This window comes from Biomphalaria glabrata, chromosome 7 (genome assembly GCF_947242115.1).
Source record: "Biomphalaria glabrata chromosome 7, xgBioGlab47.1, whole genome shotgun sequence".
Classification (NCBI taxonomy): Eukaryota; Metazoa; Mollusca; class Gastropoda; family Planorbidae; genus Biomphalaria; species Biomphalaria glabrata.
In genome coordinates, this window is record NC_074717.1 from 46,618,072 (window position 1) to 46,644,006 (window position 25,935).

General features: G+C 34.8%; 1 protein-coding gene across 3 annotated transcripts; it reads left to right on the forward strand.

Annotated features, from left to right (window-relative positions):
• Positions 1-319: 319 nt before the first annotated feature.
• LOC106074697 (CCR4-NOT transcription complex subunit 1-like) lies at positions 320-25,665 on the forward strand. 3 transcript variants are annotated; one of them, XM_056034796.1, is made up of 49 exons: positions 320-647; positions 2,014-2,121; positions 2,221-2,319; positions 2,414-2,594; positions 2,764-2,904; positions 3,869-3,978; positions 4,145-4,200; positions 4,448-4,571; positions 4,695-4,769; positions 5,249-5,419; positions 5,620-5,753; positions 5,841-5,973; positions 6,069-6,176; positions 6,406-6,525; positions 6,671-6,793; positions 6,956-7,110; positions 7,251-7,401; positions 7,572-7,770; positions 8,000-8,170; positions 9,021-9,217; positions 9,331-9,455; positions 9,550-9,660; positions 9,811-9,889; positions 10,444-10,713; positions 11,065-11,205; positions 11,846-12,025; positions 12,225-12,341; positions 12,497-12,607; positions 12,881-13,121; positions 13,236-13,474; positions 13,568-13,708; positions 13,901-14,059; positions 14,173-14,310; positions 14,415-14,519; positions 14,603-14,719; positions 16,236-16,415; positions 16,528-16,679; positions 16,809-17,025; positions 17,292-17,609; positions 18,843-19,076; positions 19,830-19,993; positions 20,879-20,996; positions 21,132-21,233; positions 21,508-21,765; positions 22,077-22,145; positions 22,241-22,412; positions 22,583-22,715; positions 23,686-23,820; positions 24,710-25,665. In XM_056034796.1, the coding sequence occupies exons 1-49, from the start codon at positions 546-548 to the stop codon at positions 24,738-24,740; spliced, it is 7,215 nt and encodes a 2,404-aa protein (XP_055890771.1). In that variant the 5' UTR covers positions 320-545; the 3' UTR covers positions 24,741-25,665. The 3 variants fall into 3 exon arrangements, with proteins under 3 accessions (XP_055890771.1, XP_055890769.1, XP_055890770.1); XM_056034794.1 differs by having other exon boundaries at positions 24,732-25,665; XM_056034795.1 differs by having other exon boundaries at positions 4,698-4,769; positions 24,732-25,665.
• Positions 25,666-25,935: the final 270 nt, after the last annotated feature.

A 25,935-nucleotide genomic window follows, 5' to 3' on the forward strand; every position in this document is an offset into this window, starting at 1 on the left:
GACCTAGTAACACGCGTAGGACGTAGGCCTATATAATCATCTTCCTTTTTAACTTTTTAAAGTAACGTCTGTATTTTATAAGATCAGATTTCTTCGAGTTTCAAAATTAAGAAATCAAAGAGAAAAATCATTTTAATAATAATAATAATAGATTAATAATAAGGCTTGTCTTCGAGTCCGAAGATTAATGAGGACTGCAGTATTTCACTATATTTTCTATATTTAGATGTAGACTACAATAGATATTCAAACTTTGTTTTATTATTTTTTTCCCTGCTACATCCGATCCTACTTTTATACGTACACAAGTGACTCCATTTCCTTTCTCCTTTCAAGTCAGTCAAAATCCAAACATGGCCGTTCTGACGCCATGTCGAGGGTCTTGAATATGTTGAACTAAAACGTGTGGCATTCCTGATGTTGGCCCATACAAAATCCCGTTTTGACTTTGAAAGAAATAAATTGCAATTCAGAAAATATTTTTGTCGTTCAAAGAAAGCCTCAAATGAGTTTTGGGGCTTTCGCCTTCATGTGTATGGAGTAATATGAATTTGGACCCGCTTTCTTTTGCGTTATCTGAAATAAGTTATACGATAGCCAATTTAACAAAGAAAAATTACAAACAAAGTGTTGCTGCTATAACAAGTGTAAGTATTACAAGGAAGGTCTAGATTTAGGCAATCTTTTTTTTTCTATCTAGATCTAAAATCTAGGACTTTAATTTTCACAAATCGTCTCTCTTCTTGAAATTCGAATTATTAAAAAAAGATTGTTTTTTTCAAAAGCCAAGCTGTTGTGAGACAGTAACTTAGAACTAGAAGTACAAGTAATATTATAAAGATATTCAGTGATAGACAGTAATGTGTAGAACCTCTAGATATTAAAAATGTAATCTGAGTATGGCTGTAGAGTAGAGATCTGATGCTCTTCTTGCTGGAGTCTTTGACTTATTTAACTTATTACTAATATTAGATTTATGATTTAGATTTTAGAGATCTAGATTGTAGATCTAGCTGGTGACCATGACCATTGAGTTCATAATCATAGTCATAGACAATGTGTTTTAAATTTTCATGTCCAAAATCGGTTTAGTTTCATGTTGTGTTTGATGATAAAATTGTCTTTTTCTTTATTTTAAATGTATATATTTATTGTTGATGTGTTCAATCAAATGAGGAATTAAATTTCTACTACTACTACTACATTTAGTCAATTTAGATGATAGATCTAAAAATCTAGTAGATCCACTAGAGGGTAAATATATATTTGTCTTGAATATTTCTGTCTTTTTTATCTGAATGTTGAAATCAAATGATTTTACAGAATTTAGTTTATAGCAGACGCAAATCTATTTTTTTAAAAAGATTTTAAAAATTAAAATCACTGTATAATTCCTAATAAAATGTATCTGACAAAATGTGAACGATTGATGATTTATCTATCAGACTATTTGACTTAGTCCTAGTCCTTTTGACTCCCAGTGGATCATAGTCATAGAGCTGCAACAGCGTTTCGCCATCAGACTCTGATCTGGGCAATTCCCCTCAGAAAGATCCTTGTCCATCCTGCGGTCTTTGCCTCTTGGTCTTCTGACCTTTTCTCTTCCTCTGCGGTTTCCAGTTTAAAAAGAGTTTAAAAGTACTTGGGTGTTCAGGAAAGGAGTAGTGTTTGTGTATATATTCAATAGGATGTTTAATTAACTTTTTCAAAAGTTATTCCTCATCTAGCCTGATCTATTTGGTAAAGGGAAAAGCTGGTCACTTTACAACTTATTAAACAGTTTAATTTACATTTAAGAAGTTAACTCTCCTGTAGTGTTATATGGATCAGTTTTCTTTTACACTGATTTTAGAAGAGACTATCTTTCTTTCAGTGACTGTATTGGTCATTCAGTTTTGGGTTATTAGTGATAGAGGGTTGGTTTAACCAAATGTTACACTGCTAATTACAGCTTCAATCATTATATATTTCAAATGGTAAGGTATTAAATAATATAGTATTTTACTTTCACAGCTTGTCAACCAGTACGGTGCTGAAGCCGATAGGCATCTCTTCAGGTGCCTTTTTTCACATATCGACTTCAGTGGAGATGGTAAAAGCAGTGGCAAAGACTTGTATCAGGTAGAAATGTCAGATGTACTGTTATTATTTTAGAAAGTTGAAAGTATTGTCTAGCTAGAAATAAAATTAATCCTGCCTCTTTTCATTTGACTATTTCAGATCCAATACTTGAGTCAAGAATTTAGTGCTCTGCTGACCAAACCAAACTTTATTTCTATTCTTTGTTATTCTATTGATAATCCTCTTCAACAACAAAATGTAAGTAGTTTAAGCTGTACTCACAGTCAGCTATATCTGTTCAATTGATAGCATTTGACTGACCTATGGCTAACATTCCTTCCGATTGTTTCAGAGCCTCAAGCCATCAGCACATCTGTTTTCACAAATAAGTCGTGTCTTACGTTTGACTAGGGTACAGGAAGTTGCAGTTGGGTTAGCTCTCCTCAGCTCTTCCAAAGCAGATATTGTTAACTTTGCACTTCAGTTTGCAAAGCAGAAGTTGCCTGAGCTTATCAGATCTTACGTGGATGTGGGTAAGTTTCTTGAATCCAATCTGGTACAACCAAAGTTACTCGTTCTTCCACTGATGGAAACATGCCATCTTAAAGTGTTTCACTTTTTATTTACATCGTAAGTACACTTAAATGTAACAAAAACATTTTTGAGCTTATCATAAATATGCCATTTTTTTTTATTTTCTAGATACAGGTCGTCAGGAGGGTGGACTCCAAGACTCTGATATTGAGATACTTCACCTTCTGCTGTCCCATCTAGTAACAGAAAGAGACCAACTTGGTATTGCTCAAGAGACTTTAGACACCTTCTTAAAAACTGTCCGTCGAGGTACAGAATTTTAAAACATTTTTTTATGTTTTGAAATTGTTATAGACCGGGCTAAAAATCCGTCATTTGTTTACTATACTATATATCAATTTGCAAGGGTTATCAATCGGTATCGCCAAAATGCCAAATTTTTGTCCCTGTCAATACTTATTAGATTCTATCAAGCAACAATTTCTATTTAAAAAAAAAAGCTCAATAAATCACTAACTATGCACGCAATTAACTCTTTGATTCTGGAATTATTTTCCACGTTTGAACAGAATTAATTTTTTTGGCCATTTGGAGTGAAAAGAATGCTTTGATTAAACTTGTATAACTTTTTTGTTTTTTTTATTTTAAAATGATATTTTTAATATAGAATTATGCCCTTTTTATATAGCACAAAGCAATTATTCTAAAACAAATTTTTTTTATATTAATGTTTTAAAATTAAAAATAAAAACTTACTGATTGCGAAAAAGCCTCCAGGATCTAGATCTAGACCTGACCTTAGAAAAAAATGTATGGTCCATATTGAAAAAAAATTTTTTTAATCATATTTATCCATATTGTCGCAAAATTTTATATAGAAAACACATCTTAAACACATAAAATGGAAATTTTGAGCTAATTATCCATGTTACTACTATTGGAAAAATGAAAATTGACCACCTTGGACCAGTCAACACCTCTGGGTCTATACTAGATCTAGGAAATATAGCTGGATAAAACCAACGATGTGAGTGTCCTTCCGTAGTCAAAGAGTTTAAGCTGGAATTAGATTTGATAGAAAAAAAGAACTTTTCCTTATAAAAAATCTGAATAATGAGCTAGCACTAGTGGTTGGTAGCTTTAGTGTATAGGCTTGTTTGGTTTGAGATAAGTGTTTTAGTTTTGTAATGACCATTGACCTTATACTTCTACTTTGAGTTTTAAGTATATCATTTCATGGAGTAAACATATTCATTGTTTTTTATCGTTCTAGAATTTCCCAGAGAAAGAGTTCCAGCAATTATAAGTCCTTTTGTCTATCCAACTCTAGAGGACATAGCTGGGAAAAAACTCAGAGATTTGGGAACCATGAAAAAGAACATGGTAATGTACTATTTTAATCTGGATTTACAACTTGCTTTAAATGCTTTGGTGACGTTATATATTCCCTAGTGAATAGTGGCCTTACAGAAGCCTTTATGTATTCTAGTTTGAACGGCGGCCTGATGTAAGCATTAGTTTTAATTGTTTGATTTGTTTTATTTTCTAGACTGATATAAGTATTGCTGATTTAATGCTAGAAAGTGGATATGGTTGCACCAACAGGTATATTTTGTTTCTAGTGTATCTGAATAATTAATGTGAAGTAAAGTTTAAATACTCTTTGAGGGCATTGTCTAACCTCACTATCATTTCACAAAAAAAAATGTCCTTTTGTCTACTTGTTTAAATACAATCATTAAATACCTTGAATCAATACAACTGTCAATCCTAATTTCTCATGTTAGGTTAGTAAGGTAATCTTATTATTTGCATGTCAGATGTTAATGTACAAACATTGTCTCTAAAATAGTGTTGAAGAATGCCGAAGCCTTTTCAATCTATGTGGAGCAAGGGAAGTTACATCTGTTGCTGTTGCCCGCACCTTAGGAATGATGGCCCGCACGCCAACAACCCTCGGGGACCATGTGCAACAGGTTAGTTTAAGTTTGCATACTATCACCTAATAAGTTATCTTTTTAAAAACCAGTAGGTGCTATTACCTGCCATGTTTGGCTTGCTTGCTTCCTAATTATCTTGATTTTGTTACATTTGATCAGCAGACTGATCGTCCGGAGATTCCTGGAGTGTCAACATGGAATGTGGATGTCTTTTTCCAAATAATCAAAGAAATGGTAGGTTGGTTTTTGTTTCCTTCATGCCCTCTTCTAGCTAGGAAAGGAAGTTTCATCGGCTCATTCAGTTTTCTATAATTGTCATCTGTTTAGTAAGTTACAGAAATGACATTATTTATAGTTCATGTAAGCCATTAACATTTTCTGATATTGAAATAATAACAAGTTGAAAAGTGAACCATGTTGGCTATTTAAGATGTGTTGGTCATACTTATAGCTGGACATGAGAAATGTGTAGATTACACTAAGTGGGATATGTGTAGACTATACTTATACTTAAGGAGAGTTTAGAAATGGTTAGGCTTTGTAAAGCTAGACATGTAAAAAGTTGGACACACTGCTGCCTTAATTTCCATGTATTTGCACTGAAATGATGAATGTGAAGGATTGAGGTATATTTATGGATTTAATTTGTTCTTCACTTTCTACTTTCAAATTTTTAAAATCATTTTTTTTTAAATTTTGTTCTTTCTGTGCAGAATCCACATCTTAATTGGCGAGAAGTTGTGACAAGCTTAGATTATCCAAAATTTATTGTTTCCAGTAAGAAAGGTTTACGGCTACTAATACAAGCTATACATCGAGGGCTTGGCCAGGAACCTTTCCCCATTGATCTGATCTACAAACCATGGAACAATACTGAAGGACAGGTAACAATCTCGACAAGATATTTTGTTTTTATTGTTCGTGTAACTCTTAAATCTTAATTGTAGCATTAGTTAGAAATGAATGAATCGGTTTGAATATTCTGTTTGTAGAGTATAACAACTACAAATTTCAAGCTCTTTTGTTGTTGAAATTAATTTTAACTCTGTTGTCTAGAACATGTTCCAAACTTATTTTTTTTCAGTTGTCATTTTTAACTCAAGCATTGAAATACCCAGATGTGTTTTGTCTTGCTGATTTTAAAGGTGACACCCCTTCAGTAACGATAGACATTCTTAAGTCTGCACCAAATGAAGATGATAGAGAAATTTCAACCTGGTAAATAGATCTAGTTGTTCGTTTTAATTAGACAGTCAATCTGTGAACTCCACCATATGTTTAATGTCTGTAATGTCTTCTCTCCAGGAAATGTCTGAGTCTGATTGAAACACTGCTGCGTCTATCTGACAATGGACACCATGCCCAAGTGTTTGAGTTGTTTAAAGCTCCTATTGCCAAGTGCCCAGACATTCTGGTGTTGGCCTTACTTCAAATAACTGTAAATAAGGTTTTCATAATTAAACACAAATCTATTTTTTATGTAAGAGAAAGATTTGTATTCAGTCCATTATTGTTCTATCAAACTTTCCTCAGCCGACTGTGAACAGAATGAAACAAGAAATCATCTCGTCATTAATGCCAGTCTTTCTTGGACAACATAGTAACTCAGCTGTCATTCTTCATTATGCTTGGCACCATCAGGTACACCACAGTTTTCTATTTTAACCCAACATAAACTCATCACAGATTGATCCACTACTTAACTTTGTACCTGTGAGAATTAGTTTGATCCATTGTATAAATTTGTACCTGTTAGGATCAGTTTGATCCATTGTATAAATTTGTACCTGTTAGGATCAGTTTGATCCATTGTATAAATTTGTACCTGTTAGGATCAGTTTGATCCATTGTATAAATTTGTATTTGATAGGGTCACTCCAGCAGTATCAGGACTTTAATAATGCACTCCATGGCTGAGTGGTATATGAGAGGAGAACCACATGATCAAGTTCGGCTTTCACGCATTTTGGATGTTGCCCAGGATCTAAAAGTAATTATATACTTGTTAAAAACATTTGTTTAGTTCTTTTTGTAAAGAAAAGAAACTTTGAGGTATTTTTCTTGCCAAAACGTCATTAATTTGTAAAAAATAAAGAAAAACATACTCAATTCTATGTTGATAACTTTAATTTCAGGCTCTCTCTATGTTGCTCAACGCATCTCCATATGCATTTGTTATTGACCTTGCTTGCTTGGCCTCAAGACGAGAGTATCTGAAGCTAGACAAATGGCTGAATGACAAAATTACAGACCATAAGGTATTAAATCTCTTGATTGGTTAACTAACTACTTCACTAACCTTTTTTCATCTCTTTTTTTGCTCATTAGCTTAGAATTTAGTAATGTGGCTAGAAAAAACAAAAAAAAAATTTTTTTAAAAGTCTTCAAATTTAACAATGTTGTTGTTTTTCTTTTCAAAGGAGTCGTTCATCCAGGCTTGTGTTACTTTCTTAAAACGTCGCTGCCCTCAGTTGATGGGTTTACCTGTCAAAGAAGAACAGCCTCAGGCCCGCAGTCAGCAGTTACCATCAGAGACTGTCTTTACGATGTTAAACTGCTTGAGAGTCTGGACCATGTGAGCAATTTTTAAAAATAAAATACATTACTGCTGGGTTTGTATTTGTAGCTCTTATTTTGATACAATAAATTTGTGTGTACATGTATGTTTTTTGTTGCTTACACTCTCTCTACCATGGTATTACAACTGTATTACAGGCATCTCAACCCAGAACTTGCTGATGCTATCAATACAATGCTCAACAATGCTAGTGTATATCTAACTAAAGCCAGAGCTGCACCTGCTGGTCCCATGCAAGCTTTAGGGCACAAACAACCTCAATTTCCAGCTCAGAATATAGTCAACCAGGTAACAAACATCTCTTTGTATCAACTTGCTTTTTTTTTTGCCACTTAAAAGATGCATTCATTTTTTTTGTACTTAGCATGTATTGAAATAAGATTTTTATGTGACATATTGAATGTGCAAACTTATTGTTGGTTATTAATAAAAAAAAATTTACTTTGCTTTAACTGCAGCTGGATAATTTGAACAACATAGGTGGAGTGCTTAGTCAGCCAGGCCCTGTGGGGCCCCCAGGGGCTCAAAACTTACCACAAGCCATAGCCAGCCTATCTTTGGGCCCTCCAGGATCTCCGTCAAAGTCATTCCAACCGATGTCTCAACCTAATGCGGCGGGCATGAACTTTAACCCAATGATGAACAATCAAATGTCGAGTAAGTTATCACTGACTTAAGACATATTTGGCGACTTTTAGATTTTATATCCCATCAGTTAATAAATAGTTTCAATAAATCGTAGGCTATGTTTAGACATAATCAGTGTTTACTTAAGGTATTATGCTCAGTGCATATCTTGTCAAACACTGGTTAATTTAGCATCTTTACTTCAAACAAACTTCTTTGATTGCTGTGTTCAAATTAGTTATTTATTTTGCTTACCCAGCTGGCTTAGGAATGCAAGCACCAATGACTCAGGCAATAGGACCTGGTCCAACTAGTGCAGGTCCTGGACCAAGGCCGCCTGTTAGTAATTTAGCAGCACTCGGTCCAGCTAATACATCAACACCAAAACTAGGATTGCCAATAAGTCAGGAAAGGCTCGGGAACCGAACTGGTAAGACTATTTAAGTCAGAACATTTGTAGAATATGTCCTATTACAATTTGTTATTCAATTTTCTTTCTTTGCCTTATTAAATGTTGTTTTAGTTAACGGAACTTAAATAAAAATAATGCGCGTTGAGCTAGTTAAAGTGTAAGAAGCATTTCTTTTTTGAATGTTCAGTATTAATGAAGTTGCTTGTAATCTACTTGTAGCTTTTCAGTTTATTATTTACTTGTTTATTATTTACTTTATTCATTTATCATTTACTTTATTCATTTTTCAAAGTTGTGTCTATGCCATAGTAAAATTATCTAGCAGACTCATCCAATCTGTCTTGTTCATTAAAGGACTGGCGTTTGCTAGAAAGAAAACAAATAGAAAAGACATGTGGGTGGCACACTGTAAAATAAAATAAGTAGTGTTAGAAATGCATCCATCTGTCATTGACAAGCAAACTGAGAGATCATGAATCTCATTGGAGTGAAGTGAGAGTATAGTTAGGCCTCTTCTCTGCAACTTTTAGACTTGTATATAGTAATACTTTTGAAGAGCAAGTCTTCAATGCTCATTGTGCTGTTGACATATCTTTTGTGGAACACCTCTCAGCCTGAATCTAAATCTCAAATTAAAAATGTCTAGTCTAGATTTGGGATTCGAATTTGAGCTCCCTCTGTTTATGCCACTCAAGTCACACATCCTACATCCATAGTCTAGCAGTAGTGCTACACTGCCCCATTTTTTTTTTGTTATCGCTTAAATGCATTTAGTTCTGGCCAGTAATTGACAAGTTCATTGGGGATAACATTTATATTGAATTTTGTTCTGAATGCACCAATCCACTAATAATGTGTCTGTCTACAGTCCAATCAGGCAATCCTGCTAGTGATATGTCCAACATATTCCCTGAAATGACCCAAACTTTTAGCAAAGAAGTTGAAGATAAGGCCAACACATATTTCCAACAGATTTATAACCAACCACCAGCTCCCACCATGAGCATTGATGAAGTTCTAGCCATGCTGAAAAATTTTAAAGACTCCATGGACAAAACAAATAGGGTAAGAGAGTGTAGCCTGGAATGGCACTTGTCTGACAAGAGGAACTTTGACTAGCTTTGCATACTTACTATAAACATGATAAGTCAAAGTTGTCTGTGTTTTACTTCATGCAGGATGTATTTGCATGTATGCTAAGAAACCTGTTTGAAGAGTACAGATTTTTCCCTCAGTATCCAGACAGAGAACTTAAAATAACAGCCCAGTTGTTTGGTGGGATTATAGAACAGAATATTGTGACGTAAGTAGCCTGCCTAATTGATATCTTCTTACATAAATTAAATACTAAATGTAATTTCTGTGTACATGTATTAGTTACTGTTACTTTGTTCCAGGTACTGGACACTTGGTATAGCCCTGAGGTATATTCTAGAAGCTTTACGGAAACAACCAAATACAAATATGTACCATTTTGGAATGAATTCCTTGGAAAGGTTTAAAACTAAGTAAGAACTGTTGTTTTGTTTTTTTTAATTCAAAATTTTAATTTCCTTAGGCTAGTATTAGTGTCAAGTCTATGAGGTTACAATTTCTGATTGTACTTGTATGTTAAATTGATCAATGTCTCTAGTATGTAAAATGACATTTGTTCTCAGGTTAAAAGAGTATCCACAATATTGTCAACACTTGGCCCAAATACCTCACTTCATGCAGCTACCTGCACATCTGATTGAGGTATTTAATCTTAATCATTTCATTTTTCTAATGCTGTTAACTAAGAAAATGTAGTCATAGCTCTTTCTCTTCTAATTAACGATACCATCGTTGATTTGATCCCATTAAATTAAATTTTTTGTTTTTATAAACTTTAATTTGTGTTGTATAAAAAGAGCATGTATTCTCCTAAAATTCTATACCAAAAGTAACATTTTCTAATTACAAACAAAAAATGTTATTGAAGTTAAATGCTAACTAGGTAGAATATTCAAATGTGAAAATGAACAATTCTGTCTGAACATGGTAAATTGTTAAGCTGCTATTAGGACATGAAAATAAAACAACTAATCTTGAAATGACTTACTAATCTTTTGTAGGTAGGTAGGTCTTAATGTTCTTGATGAATGTTCATGTGGTTCATTGGGCAGCAGGTTCCAAACCTTTTTGTCCATGTACCGAAAAAGCTAGTACCTTTCCTTTATTTCTACTATATATTGCTATAAATCTTTAAACAAATCCTTTGTTAAAACTCCTTAGTAATCAATAGTTTCATTTTTGTTTGTATGTGTTAGTACGTGGAGTATGGAGCAAGGTCTCAAGAACCTCCACACCCACAAATGCCTCACGGCATGATGAGTGAACTCAGTGGTCGGCCCATGACCCCAGTCTCCTTGTTGCCTGGCCTTGTTCGTCCACCACCAAATGACAATAGCTCAAATGTGCCACCGCCATCACTTACTGCAGGGCCGTCTCTACCAGCATCCACCCCGCAGACTACTGTACCCACCCAGTCTACGGCTGCACCTATTGCAGCCCCCACCAGAGGAGCCACCTTTGCAAAAGTAAGTAGTGACATAATGGATGTAGCTTTTTACAAAGCTTGTATCAACTCATTCAGTCTGTTTGTCTGGTAAAAAGTTTGTACATGTGGGTTCTTTCACACCCTTTTTCGGATTAAGTTGAAATTTCACACAATTATTTCTTTTACCTGACAACACAAAGAAAAATTAACCAGTTAGTTAATTAACTATTGGTAAAATTATTTTGTTTGGTATCTCAAACAAGGGAAAAAGTTGTATAAGCTGAATAAGCTTTATTTTAAAAAGTGCTTTTAAAAATTTTGTTGTTTATTTTGATGTGAAGATATCAGATGTGGTAGATATTTACTAATCTTTGTTCTGGTATTGTTTTAGCCTTCCATTGCCACTGCTACCAATATAGACACACTTCTAGCTGGTCAAGGGAACAATGATGTCATGGTGCCTTCAGAGGCTATTCAAGACAAAGTATTTTTCATCTTTAACAATTTGTCGCTGGCTAATATGAACCAAAAGGTAATGAGGTCGATGTTGTGCTGTTTCTTGTCTATAATAATGTTTAGGTGTTGTTTTTTTTAGCACATATTGTTTATAGTGTCTAGAAAAGAGAAACCTTGAGATGTATGGAAAAAGATAACGTAAAGCTAATCTGTTTAGATGGCTGTCATGTGAATATGCCCAGCGACTGACAGACTTAACTTCCCCAACGTATATCAGGTACCCACAAGAGCTGTGTAGATTCAGGCTGGTCCTAAAATTTCATCTTAACCAGGATTACACCTCCACCCCCACCCCGATTTGGAAGCCAAGCACTTAACCACCATGCCCTATTAAGAAGCAGTTAAAAGTAAACTTTGTTCTCAACTCATTTGAGTAGAAAAAAAGAAAGATGATTTTAAGAATTTGATTGCTTACAACATGCAATTAATTTAATACCCAATGAAGTTAGTCTTAAATCACTACTTAAAACGTATCTTTTGGAAATGAGTTGATGAGAATTATGCACAACATATATATATATAATATATATATATAATATATATATATATATGTATTTATATATATATATATATATATATATATATATATATATATAATATTCAATCATTTCACTATTTTTATATTCTACTTGTTAATGTTGCGTATGATTTCACAGGCTGAAGAACTGAAAGAAGTAATGGGCACTGATTACATCTCGTGGGTGGCTCAATACTTGGTCATGAAGCGAGCCAGTATAGAGCCCAATTTCCACACGCTGTACTCCAACTTTGTTGATGTCCTGGGCATTGAGTCTTTGACATCTAAAGTGATCACAGAAACTTTTAGAAATATCAAAGTAAGTCTTGACTTTTTATTCAGTGACTAGTATGGAGTGGTTAATAGGTACAGGAGACTTTTCTTGTTTTTTGTAAAGTGACCTAACAAGTTCATTCCAATGTGTTTATTATCACATTTATTTGAGTAACTGATTATTAGGAAAAGAAGAAGAATATCATTATGTGGTATCATTCATAGATGCATTATTTTGTATTCAGGTATTACTACGCAGTGACAAAGGTGTGGCCAATTTTTCTGATCGTACATTGCTGAAGAATCTGGGTCATTGGCTTGGCATGTTAACGCTGGCTAAGTGCAAACCTATATTAACAATGGTTGGTTTACTATTTAAAATTGTGTATGTGTGTGTTAGTTAGATCAGATAAGTATTCATTTCTAGATATTATAAATAGGTTAATTGATATTTTTAATGAGCCATTCATTGGAATACTTTGTACCTCAGCCTGTAATAATGTTTGCTTGTTCCCAGGACTTGAATCTTAAAGCTCTCATCTATGAAGCCTACCAGAAAGGCAATCAAGAGCTCTTGTATGTAGTTCCTTTCTCAGCCAAAGTTTTAGAATCTTGTGCAAAAAGCAAGGTACTTTGTTCAGTTAATCTTTGACAAGCTTTCTTCTTAAACTTAACACTCAAATTTTTTTTTAAGATTAGGCCAGGGCAAGATTTTCATTTCGAAATACCTGAAATACAATGATCTCCAAATATTTAATTGTAGCATTTATTTGATTAAATATTATTTAAATTAAAAGAGGAAATACTAATCTGTTTTGATACATGCATAGTTTAATTAGAAAACAAGTCTGCACCTAGTCTGTTGGCTGGCAGCTCTGAAAGGAATGCTCATGTGTTTCAGATTTTCTGTAAACCCAATCCCTGGACTCTGTCTATAATGAATGTTCTTGCTGAGCTTCACCAAGAGCCAGACCTGAAGCTCAACCTCAAGTTTGAGATTGAAGTTCTGTGTAAAACTTTAAATATTGATATAGCAACAGAGTTGAAGCCTACCAAATACTTGAGGGATCCAACCAAGATGGCTGTGTTAGAACATCAACTGTCACCAGTTAAACCTCCAGAAGATCCAGTTTCAGCTACTAGTAAGTCTAGCCTAATGGGCATACTGTATTCTGTCTTTAGTTCATCATAATGTCTGAGAACAAACTCTATAAATATTTTTTTCAAAGGAATTCATTTCTCATTGCTCTCTTTAGTGCCTCAGCAGCCTACAGTATTAACAATGCCACCAATGGCAGGGATGCCACCAATACATAACCTGCCAGTACTACCACCTCCGCCTCCGAATATTCCACCCCCACCTGCCGTTGTCCCATTGTCTGCTGGTCCGGGAGCTGGTGTGCTGCCGCTGCAACCAAAGTTTAGCATTCATGACATCAACACCAACACCAGTCTGGCAGCCTTCTTACAGCAGCATTTTGTGATCAATGAACAGGTATTTTAATTTTGTCTCTGGTTTGACTCAAATGCATGTCTCTTATTAAACTTGTTGACTTGATCTAACCATGTTATGGTTGTCTTTATGAAGGTGTTGTATATACAAGCCAACATTTCCCTGAGAAACAGTGTGATTGGAGCCATTGAGAGTACAATGCAGGACTTTGTTGTTCCTATTACTGAGAGAGCTATCAAAGTAGCTGTAGCCACTACTGAACAGATAGTCAAAAAGGTATTGTCAGACATTATCAGTGATATACTTCTTTTTTTTTTTTACTAGAACAGGACTTCAAGAATAACTATAGAATATAGTAAATCTGAACAACTAATAAAAAATAATTCTCTTGAGTTCAGTATCAGTTTTTCATTTCATCTAGGTTCAGAATTTCAGCTTATTCTAAAAGAATTTCTCTATAATCTTCAGGATTTTGCTTTAGATGCCGATGAGATTCGAATGAGAAATGCTGCTCAGGCTATGGCAAGAAATGTGTGCGCTGGTCTGGCGTTGATCACTTCTAGGGAGCCAATGGTGCAACAATTGAAGCATGCAATACAGTCTGCACTGGCTAGTAACATCCGTGGGGTAAATAGCCTTTAGAACCATGCTCAGTAACCAAACTGTTTAGTTTTGTTGTTATTACATAATACTTATAATTATGTTAATGACTATTATATGACTCATTGTGCCTGTTCCAGCAAAACCCAGCCCAGTTGAAAGGTATTGAAGACTCTGCAGTTATCTTGGCCAATGACAATGTAGAAATCTGTGCCAATTATATCCAGAAACTGGCTGTAGAGAGAGTTGGAGGTGAAATGGACAAAAAACTGGCTCCTGTAAGTTAAGCTAGTTCAGAAATGTTTCATTGACTTGTTAAAATGAATGCTTTGTTTGAAATGCTCGCAGTTGTTTTAATTTTTCCTCATGCTGTTTTGTTCAGGAATATGAAGCTCGTAAAATTACCAGACAAGAAGGTCGCCGCTATTATGACCCTCAAGTTTTAACTTACCAAAATGACCGTGTCCCTGATCAGATAAGCCTCAAGGTAGGTGCAAACATTGTTGTCAGTCTCGTAGCGTAATTTGAGTCATTGGTGAGTTTCTTATAGCATTGCTTGTTAATCTCCAGGTGGGCTCTATAACTTCTCAACAAATGGCTGTGTATGATGAATTTGCTCGCCATCTTCCTGGGTTCCAGCCACTGACAGACATCATGCTGCCATCTGGTGCTCGACAGACATCAACTGTAAGTGATCGTCTGAGTTTAAACATCTAGTCAGTTTTGAGGTTGGAATCAAGTGTTTGAAAACACTGGAACTGGATGTTTTTCTTTGCTAGGTCAGAAAATACAAGTAGAGGCTGAACTGGACAAAGCCTTAGGAGGCCTGCATGCTGTTGAGCACTTCAGTCTGCTACATCTACTCATCCCTCAGAATAGTTTCATTTTCTATGTGCAATTGATCTTAGATGCTTGTAGGCAGTTTGCCTTGACCTTAAATGTGGCCTTGACCTAATGACTACTTGTGTGAAAGTGTCATTAGGTTCAAAGCTCTCATTTATTCCCTTTGTATTATAAGCTTTCCCTGACCTTAGATTTGGGATCAAATTTCTACTTGTGTGTATGTTTATAGATGAAATGTATAATAAATGTTTATTTTCATTTAATCCTTGTTTGTACATTTTATTTTAAAATTGCTCTAACGTCGCAATACTGAGTATTTTAAAACGTATGGCCATATCACAAGATCCTCAGGGATCTCAGGAATAAGAGGCAGAGAAGGGGATGGGAAGACAACATTAAAGAAAGGACTGGACTGTCATTGAAAGAGATTCTATTCAAGGCAAACAAAACAGCACAAGACTGAGGTGGTGACACAATTCAAGCACAAAACTGAGGTGGTGACACAATTTAAGCACAATACTGAGGTGGTGACACAATTCAAGCACAAAACTGAGGTGGTGACACAATTCAAGCACAAGACTGAGATGGTGACACAATTCAAGCACAAGACTGAGGTGGTGACACAATTCAAGCACATGACTGAGGTGGTGACACAAATCAAGCACAAGACTGAGGTGGTGACACAATTCAAGCACAAGACTGAGGTGGTGACACAATTCAAGCACAAGACTGAGGTGGTGACACAAATCAAGCACAAGACTGAGATGGTGACACAAATCAAGCACAAGACTGAGGTGGTGACACAATTCAAGCACAAGACTGAGGTGGTGACACAAATCAAGCACAAGACTGAGGTGGTGACACAAATCAAGCACAAGACTTAGGTGGTGACACAATTCAAGCACAAAACTGAGGTGGTGACACAATTCAAGCACAAAACTGAGGTGGTGACACAATTCAAGCACAAAACTGAGGTGGTGACACAAATCAAGCACAAGAATCGAATTGATTTTAAGGACTTGGACTTATCTTCCTGCACCTTTAGGCGCATACGACAGCAAGATCTTTTTTTTAACAGAGATTGGTCACAAGCGACTTCAACATCCTCTTTTTAGTTAGTGCCTACAGATTTTAGATCTTCAAAGAAGGTGTGAGCCATGTTAAATGTGGATGGCCCTATTTTTGCTTTCATCTTTTGGCCTCCCAAGATTAAAAATTGTATTATTATGGAAGTGCACTATAGTTAGAAGCAGAATTAAGGGACTATGAAAATGCCAGATATGATTGTCTTTATTTATGTTGTGTATAAGAGTTGTCATATTGTTAACCGATTTTATCTGTGTGTGTGTGTGTTGGCTAGATGAGCAGTCAAGAAGAATTGAGCCATTTGTATGAGAAAATGGTCCAGGAGATAGACAACCACATGCACATGATGGCCAACCCTGCTGTATTTATTCCACACCTCCAGCAGTTGATGCAGGCTATTAATGTAGCCCGTAATACTTTAGACAAGAACACTGCTACTCAGCTGGTGCAGAAGGTAAATAGAAAACTTTTGCATTTGTCAACGTAATCTTAAGAAATCTACTAGAAACACTTTTGTGGTGGTAAGCTTCAATGTAGCAAAAAAAAAATTCTTTTTTTTTTTTTAGGCTATTGAAGGACTATCTGAACAGTATACTTTAACTACAATGGCCGATGGTGAAACACTGCTGAGATTTAGAGAATGCCATTTGTTAGTTTTGAAGACTTTTGCAGAACATAGAGCTTTTGGTATGCCGTGGGTCAGTAAAGAAGTCACAAGGTACATTTGAGACATTTTACATTTGTAATATATTAAGAGTAAGTGTGTACATGAGTAACATTTACCTGTGCTTTTGTACTAATGATGAATCTAGAATTTAACAGCCCCCACAATAATTTTGTGTTCTAGATGTTTGATGCAAAGTAGAGAAGATAATCGCTACAATCTGGATGTGGTTGAGTTGCTGATACGTAATGGCTTTGTAATGATGCCTCAGTATGATTTGTATCTTGCCTCTTTAATGGAGAACGGACTGAATCAGATTGGGATCAATTTCACCACACAATTAATGCAGCGACTCTGTGTTGATGACAAGTCAAGAGCACCACAACAGATTTTCTCTGAGGTTAGTTAACTGAATTAGAACAGGTGATAGTTTTATACTACTTCTTCCCGTTTGCCGTTAGAGCATGAAATGGTTGGCCTGAATCAGCCAGGAAAACCATCCATTAACCATTAAGTCTCTAATTGACATGAATAACACAGATATGCATGCGACATAATTATCTTCTAAATTTTAGGCATGCCTAATTTACAAGATAAGATTCTGTCAACAAATAAGTATGTATTGTATGGATGTACAAATGTATTGCATACTGTGTCGTATTTCAGTCGGACTTCACCAACAGCATAGAAGCTCTAAGTATGATTGGCTCCCGCTCACGTCAGACTCAACCAGAGAGTTTGCCTGCTCTCATTGAGTCGCTGCGGGTTACCAACACTTCTGCTGACTCTTCAAGTCTAATGGACCGTGTTCATGGCAGTGTGACCTCCATGATGCAGACAGGCATCACACAGGCTAGGGAATTTGATGACCCAGCTGGTCTTCATGAGAAAACAGAGTATTTGCTACGGGAATGGGTCAACATGTACCACTCTCCTCAAGCTGGACGAGACAGTTTCAAGGCATTTAATGCTTTTGTCCAACAGGTGAATAGACTTTATTATATATATTTTTTAAATTTATATTGACTTGTTTTGTTATCCTTCTGGTTTTTTTTTATATATTTTTCTGTTGTAATTTAGTTATGTTTTTATTTTCTCTTTATCTATGATAAATGTTGTGTGTACAAGTCGCACTTAGGAGTTTCTTAACTTTTCACTCGTCTAGTTTTTGTTTGTTTCTTGGAAATTTATTTCTTTTTGTAGATCGGTTAGTTTTAACTTTGTTTGAAATCATGTTTTACATGTCAGAAGGTTCAGATCAGTAATCCTATGTCTGAGATGAACCGCACTGTGGTTTCCAGGTGTGGCAGTTCTCCTTATAGTTTTTTTTCTATAGGATGGTTTGGTAATTCTGCAGGATTTCAAGGGGCAGCCATCTTTGTTTCTGTTTAGACTGTAATCTTGGGTTTTCTCTCCGGTTTTTGTTTGTTTTTATTTTTGAAGCTAAAAAATATGCTAGATCTAGCTATACCGGTATCATCTAGTCCTAATAAGTCTATTAAATTAATAATTAATTAGACTCATAATCTAACTGCTAGAACTAGACTAATTACTATATTAATATGACAAGGTTCTTAAAGGCAATAAAAGTCAATTAATTTTTGGTAATAAACTGTGCTGATATTTATTGTAGGCCTAGCAAGCCTTAGTTAAATTTAGATTCTCTATATCAGAATAATTCAGAATAGATATAGTCTAGATCTAGACAATATTTAACAATTAAAAAGAAGACAGAACAATAAGAAACGTATTGTATTGACTATTGACACCAAGTCAAAATTAAAAGAAAAATAGCATTGCTTTGAAAACACAGAAGTAATGTTAATTCTTGGTATTTTTTAAGACACTATCTTGGGATTTCTTTGGAACATAAACAATAACAAAATAGTAACAAAGATGGCTGCCCCTTGAACTCCTGCAGAATTACCTATGGTTTTGGGGCTAGAGTCTTGATATAGTATGCTTCTTTTTTATAATTTCCTCTGATTCTTAAACCATCACTTGAGTGTAGTCCAATCTGGACACAAACACTAGGTGTTAATTTGTGTTTTTAAAAAAGCTGCTAGATGTAGTCTATAAATATTAATCAATGAATCTGTCATTTATTTTTTCTTGCCATTTATATTTTGTGTTAAAAACTTTGAATAGTACAGGTTCTGATTTGATCTTGCCTACTTAAAAAAAAAATTATTTAACTTTTGTGTATATCATCTGTAGATGCACACTCAAGGGATTCTGAAGACAGATGATCTAATAACTCGTTTCTTTCGCCTGTGCACCGAGATGTGTGTAGACTTGTGCTATAGAGCTCTGAGTGAACCAGGCCAGTCCACCACTATGATTCGAGCAAAGTGCTTTCATACACTGGATGCCTTTGTGCGGCTGATAGCTCTGTTGGTGAAACATTCTGGAGAAACAAATACTGTGACAAAAATCAATTTACTGAACAAGGTAAAGTGTTGTGTTGCATTCTTCAGTTTTAGCTCTCTTTGTGTTTCCATAGTTCAGGCCACTTTAAACACTAAGGTTTACATTGGAATTTGGAGTTAAATTATTTCTTGTTAACCCATTAACTCCTATTTCCTCTTTGAAATGCAACCCTCTTAACTTCTTAACAAAGAGAGGTGGCTCTAAATAAAAAAAAATTCCATAGAATTAATAAAGATTTTATACATAAAATAAATTAAATAACTTTTAAAAAATATATAAATATGTCTAGTTTAAAATATATGTACTTTAAATATCATTGGAATAAAAACAAGCTTAAATTACTCAATTTCCTGGGTAGGCCTATGTACTATGGTATGAGCACTTTTGTTTCAAAAATTTAAAAAAAAACAAAAAAAAAAAAACTTGATGGCTTAAACAGATGTTCACATTCTGATACTTGATGAACTCTTCTAACTTGGAAGTTAAACAACTGCTGCAAACTTCCTAATGTCAATCCTATACAGTACTTTCTATCACTTCAGTAGTTATTGGGTTAATACAAGCTAAGGTTTTTAGTATGTACATTTTTGCTTCAGTAAACATTGGACGTAAATGTTGATTCCCATTTACCTGAATGTGGTAGCTACATTTACCTCAATGTGGACCGTACAACTTCAATGTTGACTCCATTTGAGAATGTTCACTGAAGAACTTCTTTAATTATGTCTGTAGTACTTTGCTAAATGGCTTGATGGCAAAGATCCTATTATACAGGTGCTGGGCATAATGGCGGGAGTGCTGCTTCAGGACCATGAAGTACGCTACACTGAGTTCCAGCAGCTCCCGTACCACAGGATCTTCATCATGCTCTTCATCGAACTGAATGCTCCGGAGCCAATACTGGAAGCAATTAACTTTCAAGTCCTCACTGCTTTCTGGTAAGGTCTTTACTAGACTCGGTTTTATTATGGTTTTAAGTCGATCCGTGGCTCGTTACATAATTACTAAACTAGGTTTTATTATGGTTTTAAGTAGATCCGTGTCTCGTTACATAATTACTAAACTAGGTTTTATTATGGTTTTAAGTAGATCCGTGTCTCGTTACATAATTACTAAACTAGGTTTTATTATGGTTTTAAGTAGATCCGTGTCTCGTTACATAATTACTAAACTAGGTTTTATTATGGTTTTAAGTCGATCCGTGGCTCGTTACATAATTACTAGACTAGGTTTTATTATGGTTTTAAGTAGATCCGTGTCTCGTTACATAATTACTAAACTAGGTTTTATTATGGTTTTAAGTAGATCCGTGTCTCGTTACATAATTACTAAACTAGGTTTTATTATGGTTTTAAGTAGATCCGTGTCTCGTTATATAATTACTAAACTAGGTTTTATTATGGTTTTAAGTAGATCCGTGTCTCGTTACATAATTACTAAACTAGGTTTTATTATGGTTTTAAGTAGATCCGTGTCTCGTTACATAAGTAAATGTTTTCTAATTAGAACTGTGAGAATTTAAAGTTAGAGCAGTCTCGCTATCATAAGTAGAGGTTGTCAACGTGAAAGATGTGGTACACTAAAGGAATTTTTAAACATAATGGAGCAAAGATTTGTAGAAACAATGGCTCTGCTTTTGTTTGTTTCTATATTGACTGATGCATGTCATGAAGAAAAGCTGTTGTCATTGAAGACAGGTCATGTGTGTGTATCCTAAGAAGCCATATCACTTTTTTGTTGTTAATGTGGATCTAGTTAGTATCAGATATCACTGCAGAACCATTTGTATATTTGTAGATTGTTGTTACGTTTTTCTTTGACAGTCATGTGTTTCACATCCTGCGTCCTGCTAAAGCTCCAGGGTTTGCTTATGCCTGGCTGGAACTGATATCTCATCGAGTGTTTATTGGAAGATTGTTGGCGCTTACTCCACACCAGAAGGTTGGGCATGTTCTCATTCTTTTTCACCTTTTTTAAATTTATTTTATTACATAGCTTCTATAGTGTGAACATTAGTTCAGAATAAATTGTTGATCATTTTATTTAAATGCACATTTTTGTATTCCAATCTTTAAGGGCTGGGGATTCTATGCTCAGTTGCTTGTGGACTTGTTCAAATTTCTGGGACCTTTCTTAAGAAACGCAGAGATGACCAAACCAATGCAGTTGCTATACAAGGTATCATTAGAGCGACTAAGCCTATGTATGACATTACTGACAAATTAATGAAACTTGATTTCATTGCAAGTTAATGTACGCATTCTAAACATATATATAAAAGATAATTAGAAATGGATGGATACTTGCGAGGTTTAGTTGTAGGACTATTTAATTGATACTGTAACTGAACTAATGTAAGTGAATGCCTGCACCTCACAGCTCAGGTCTGTTATTAAGTATAGGCTCAATTTGACATAATCTACCACATTCTGGCCTAATTCATTGTATACAGGGAACATTGAGAGTTTTGCTGGTGCTGCTTCATGACTTCCCAGAGTTCCTGTGTGACTACCACTATACCTTCTGTGATGTCATACCGCCTAACTGTATACAAATGCGCAACCTCATACTTAGTGCTTTCCCACGCACCATGAGGCTGCCAGATCCCTTCACGGTCAATCTTGTAGTGGAGCACCTGCCAGACATCAACAGAGCTCCAAGGATTCTCACCAATATTGTTTCTTTGATTCAGCCAGCTACTTTCAAAAAGGTATTTCACTTTCAGTAATGGACTGAGATAATTTTGACAGTTATTAAAAGTGCTAACAATACAGCACTTTTGTAAAGTACTGATCACATGTAAAATAGTGTAATGATCTAGATCCCATCTGATAATATTATTATCTCAAAATCCAAAGTAACATAATGGGTTTCTATAAACTCTACTTTCATAAAACTGATTAGATTGTTTTTCTTTCTAAAAAGCACTCGCAAATTTACCACCCAGGCTTTCCACCAACAAAAAAAATAATTCTCTCTAGCAAAAGTATTACATTCATGTTATTTTTATATTTTTTTTAGGATCTGGACTCTTATTTGAAGAGCCGTTCACCAATCACTTTCTTGTCTGAATTGAAAAGCAATTTGCAGGTAAATAGTGTTTTTTTAATTTTGAATTCGGTGGTCTGTAGCAGAACTGAGGACTAGTGTTAGAATGAATTTGATTTATTTATTTTTGTAACTAGGCCAATCCCCAAGGTTGCCGCTATGACATCCCACTGATCAATGCCTTAGTCTTATATGTGGGAACTCAGGCCATCCCACTGTTACTGACCAAGGGAGTCAGCATGAGCACCATTGCCCCAAGTTCTCATATGGACATATTCCAGAATTTAGCTGTCAATCTGGATACTGAAGGTAAGAAGTCTTGGGAAAATTAGTCGCAGCAAATGTGCAGAATTTTTGTGTGTGAAGCTAAAAGTCAAGTTGACAATACTTGATAATCTATGTCGATGAATATGTCTGGAATTGATTGCATATGAATATTATTTGTGAATAGGATGTTATTGTGTATCTAATTTCTACAGGTCGCTATCTGTTTCTGACTGCTATTGCTAACCAGCTGAGATATCCCAATAGCCACACCCACTATTTCAGTTGTGCTCTCCTCTATCTCTTCAGACAGGCGAATGATCAGACTATCCAGGAGCAGATAACCAGGTTGGACATTAGTTTTGAAAACAGACATGCTTACCACCACGTAGATTAAAAGGGGGAGGGGGAAATTATTTTAAAAATGTTTGTTTTTGTTTGGTGAAAAAAAAACACTTTTAAATGGACTCTTCATTAAGTCAAGTGAAATTGGATGATGGACCATAGTAAGATTGGAAATCAGGAAGAACAACTCGGTGTTCCTTTTTTTCTCTTAAAGCTGAAATTGAGCACTGATCAATAATTCAGTTCTAGGCAGATGCAGAGCTTCATAGTATTAACAACAACAACAAAATTCACTTTTTGTTCAAAGCGTAAAAATTCTCCAAAAGTTATTCCTAGTCAATATTAAACTTAGATTATTGAATGGATACAAGAAACATTACATATATGAATACATATTAAAACAATGATTTTAGCTTGGAAACAGCTTTAGTATCTTCTTTATTAGCACAAAGTTGTGCCTGTGTGTAGTCGCTGAATGAACTCTTTATGTTGTCTGTTGTATTTATGTGTATTTTTCTGTTGTGTTGTCTTTATATGAGAAAAGAGTGCTTGTAATCACAACAAATTTCCGTAAGGATCAATAAAGCAGTCTTAGTCTTAGTCTTAAATATAGATTTATATTAAATATATATTAAATTTTATTATAAACATAATGAAAAAAATCTAGGTATTGTATATTCCATGTGCAGTGAATATTAAATGTAGACAACACTCAACCTGCAGCTGAAATCAGTCATTGTTCTTTTGAATGATTGTATAATGATAAATGTTGACTTTCTAACAGAATACCACATCAGTGTTATTCATCTAATGGAGTCAAAAATAAATTATAAATAAAGTAACATTTAATGAGATACTCATGAAAAATGTGTGTTCTGGTCTAGTGTTACTTTATAATATGAAAATGTCCCAGATTTAGTAATACTAAAATGTTCTCAGCACCTATTCATTCAAACTCGTCCGATTGTTACAGAGTTCTCTTGGAGAGATTGATAGTGAATCGTCCTCACCCATGGGGACTTCTCATCACTTTTATTGAGCTCATCAAAAACCCCTCCTACAAGTTCTGGGAACATGAGTTTGTTCGTTGTGCGCCAGAAATTGAAAAGTGAGTACATATTAACATCCGCCTGGCTTCTGGAGTAAGTTATTTTGGTAATAGTTTAGATGCCCAGTTACCTTTACTGACCACCATGTTGTTTTTAAGCATATTTATCTATATTAAACTTTCAATAACTTTTTTTTGTTCTTATGCTGTCAACTTATGAATTCTTAAGTGTATTTACTGAAATGAAGGTCTAAAAAAAATGTTAATAATAAATTGATAAAGTTGCTTCTTCATTTTTTCAATAACTTTTTTTAAAGAGAGTTTTTGTTCTTATGCTATCATTTTAAATGAATTTTAATATTAGATCTAATAGCTGCTAGAAAGAAAGACAAAACAGCAACAGAAAATGTTGGCAAGTAATTCAAGGGAGATAGTCTAGTATTAAGCCTTAAAACCAAAATGGCGTATTTCCAATGACAATATATGGTAATAAGAAATAAAACTTAAAAATGTATGTTTTAAAAACTATTTATCTCCGAGGAAATCAAATTACATATTTGTAATCTGCATTTTTTTTCTGCATATTCTTAAAATATAAGAGAAACCTGATTTAGCGTTTCTAGTCACGTAAACTAATACCGTTATTTTGTTTATCCTTGTTTATCCTTTGCTTTTGTTTTAGTGTCATATTTAGGTCACAGGTGAATTAGATCTTGTAACTTATTGTACAGTTCGACCTGCTAGTTATAAAGAACCTTGGATATTTATATTGAACCAAAGGAGCGACTTATCATTAGCTTCAGTATAAGATGAGGTTTTATTTGTTTAGTATTATATAGAACCTTGGTTATTTATACTGAACTTAACAAGTGAGTCTCCTTAGGTTCAATATATGACAAGGCTTTCTTTGTTCATCCTAAGACACTGACCACTATAAAAAGTCGTATAGTATTTTTATGAAAATGTTTCAGGCTCTTTGAAAATGTGGCCCGCTCTTGTTACCAACAGAGGCAGCAAGCTCCGCAGCAAAACATGCAACGAGAAGAAACTCAAGTGGATTAGATATTCCTACTGGTGTTCAGTCTCTCGGGACTTGTGTGTGCATTCTATACTGTACATTGGGAATTTTAAAGTCTGACCCTGTGTTTTTTTTTAGCCTGACAGTAGTCAATCCGTGATGTATTCCTACAGGATTTTATCCACCTGGTTTTTAACTTGATTCCATGTTCAGGAGATTGAAATCTATTTTAAGCCACAGCACCCCCATTGAACTGTTAAATATTTTTAGGTTTTGTATAAAAGTTGAACAATGCATCTATGTGTTGGCTGTGTACAGGGGATGTGTACATACTTTGTACAGGGAAAGGACTTGATTTTAAATGTAGACTCTGGATATTTTATTCATTCATGCAGACATGTGCATTGAAATATTTTTTTTTTCCTCTTCTTTATTTTCATTCATTTTAATATTATCACTTGGTCATTGATGGTGTGGATCAAAAAATGTACATTTGATGTTTTGTATTGTTTGCTTGTTGTGCCTGGGTATCTAAGATCACTTTGTACTCTGGATCATCTGAACTGGACTTTGTACTCTGGTCAACTGGACAAAGCCTTAGGAGGCCTGCATGCTGTTGAGCACTTCAGTCTGCTACATCTACTCATCCCTCAGAATAGTTTCATTTTCTATGTGCAATTGATCTTAGATGCTTGTAGGCAGTTTGCCTTGACCTTAAATGTGGCCTTGACCTAATGACTACTTGTGCGGAAGTGTCATTAGGTTCAAAGCTCTCATTTCTTCCCTTTGTATTATAAGCTTCCCCTGACCTTAGATTTGGGATACAGTTTCTATTTGTGTGTGTGTTTATAGATGAAATGTATAATAAATGTGTTATTTGCATTTAATTCTTGTTTGTACATTTTATTTTTAAATAGCTCTAACTTTGCAATACTGAGTATTTTAAAACGTTATTATGGCCATATCACAAGGTCCTCAGGGCTAGCTAAAAACCTTCCTTCAGGGAACAGTACCAGGAATAATAGGAGGCAGAGAAAGGGATGGGAAGGCAACATTTAAAGAAAGGACTGGACTCATTAAAAGAGATTCTATTCAAGGCAAAAGACAGCACAAGACTGAGGTGGTGACAATGAGGAAAACAATGTGGTCTGCACCTA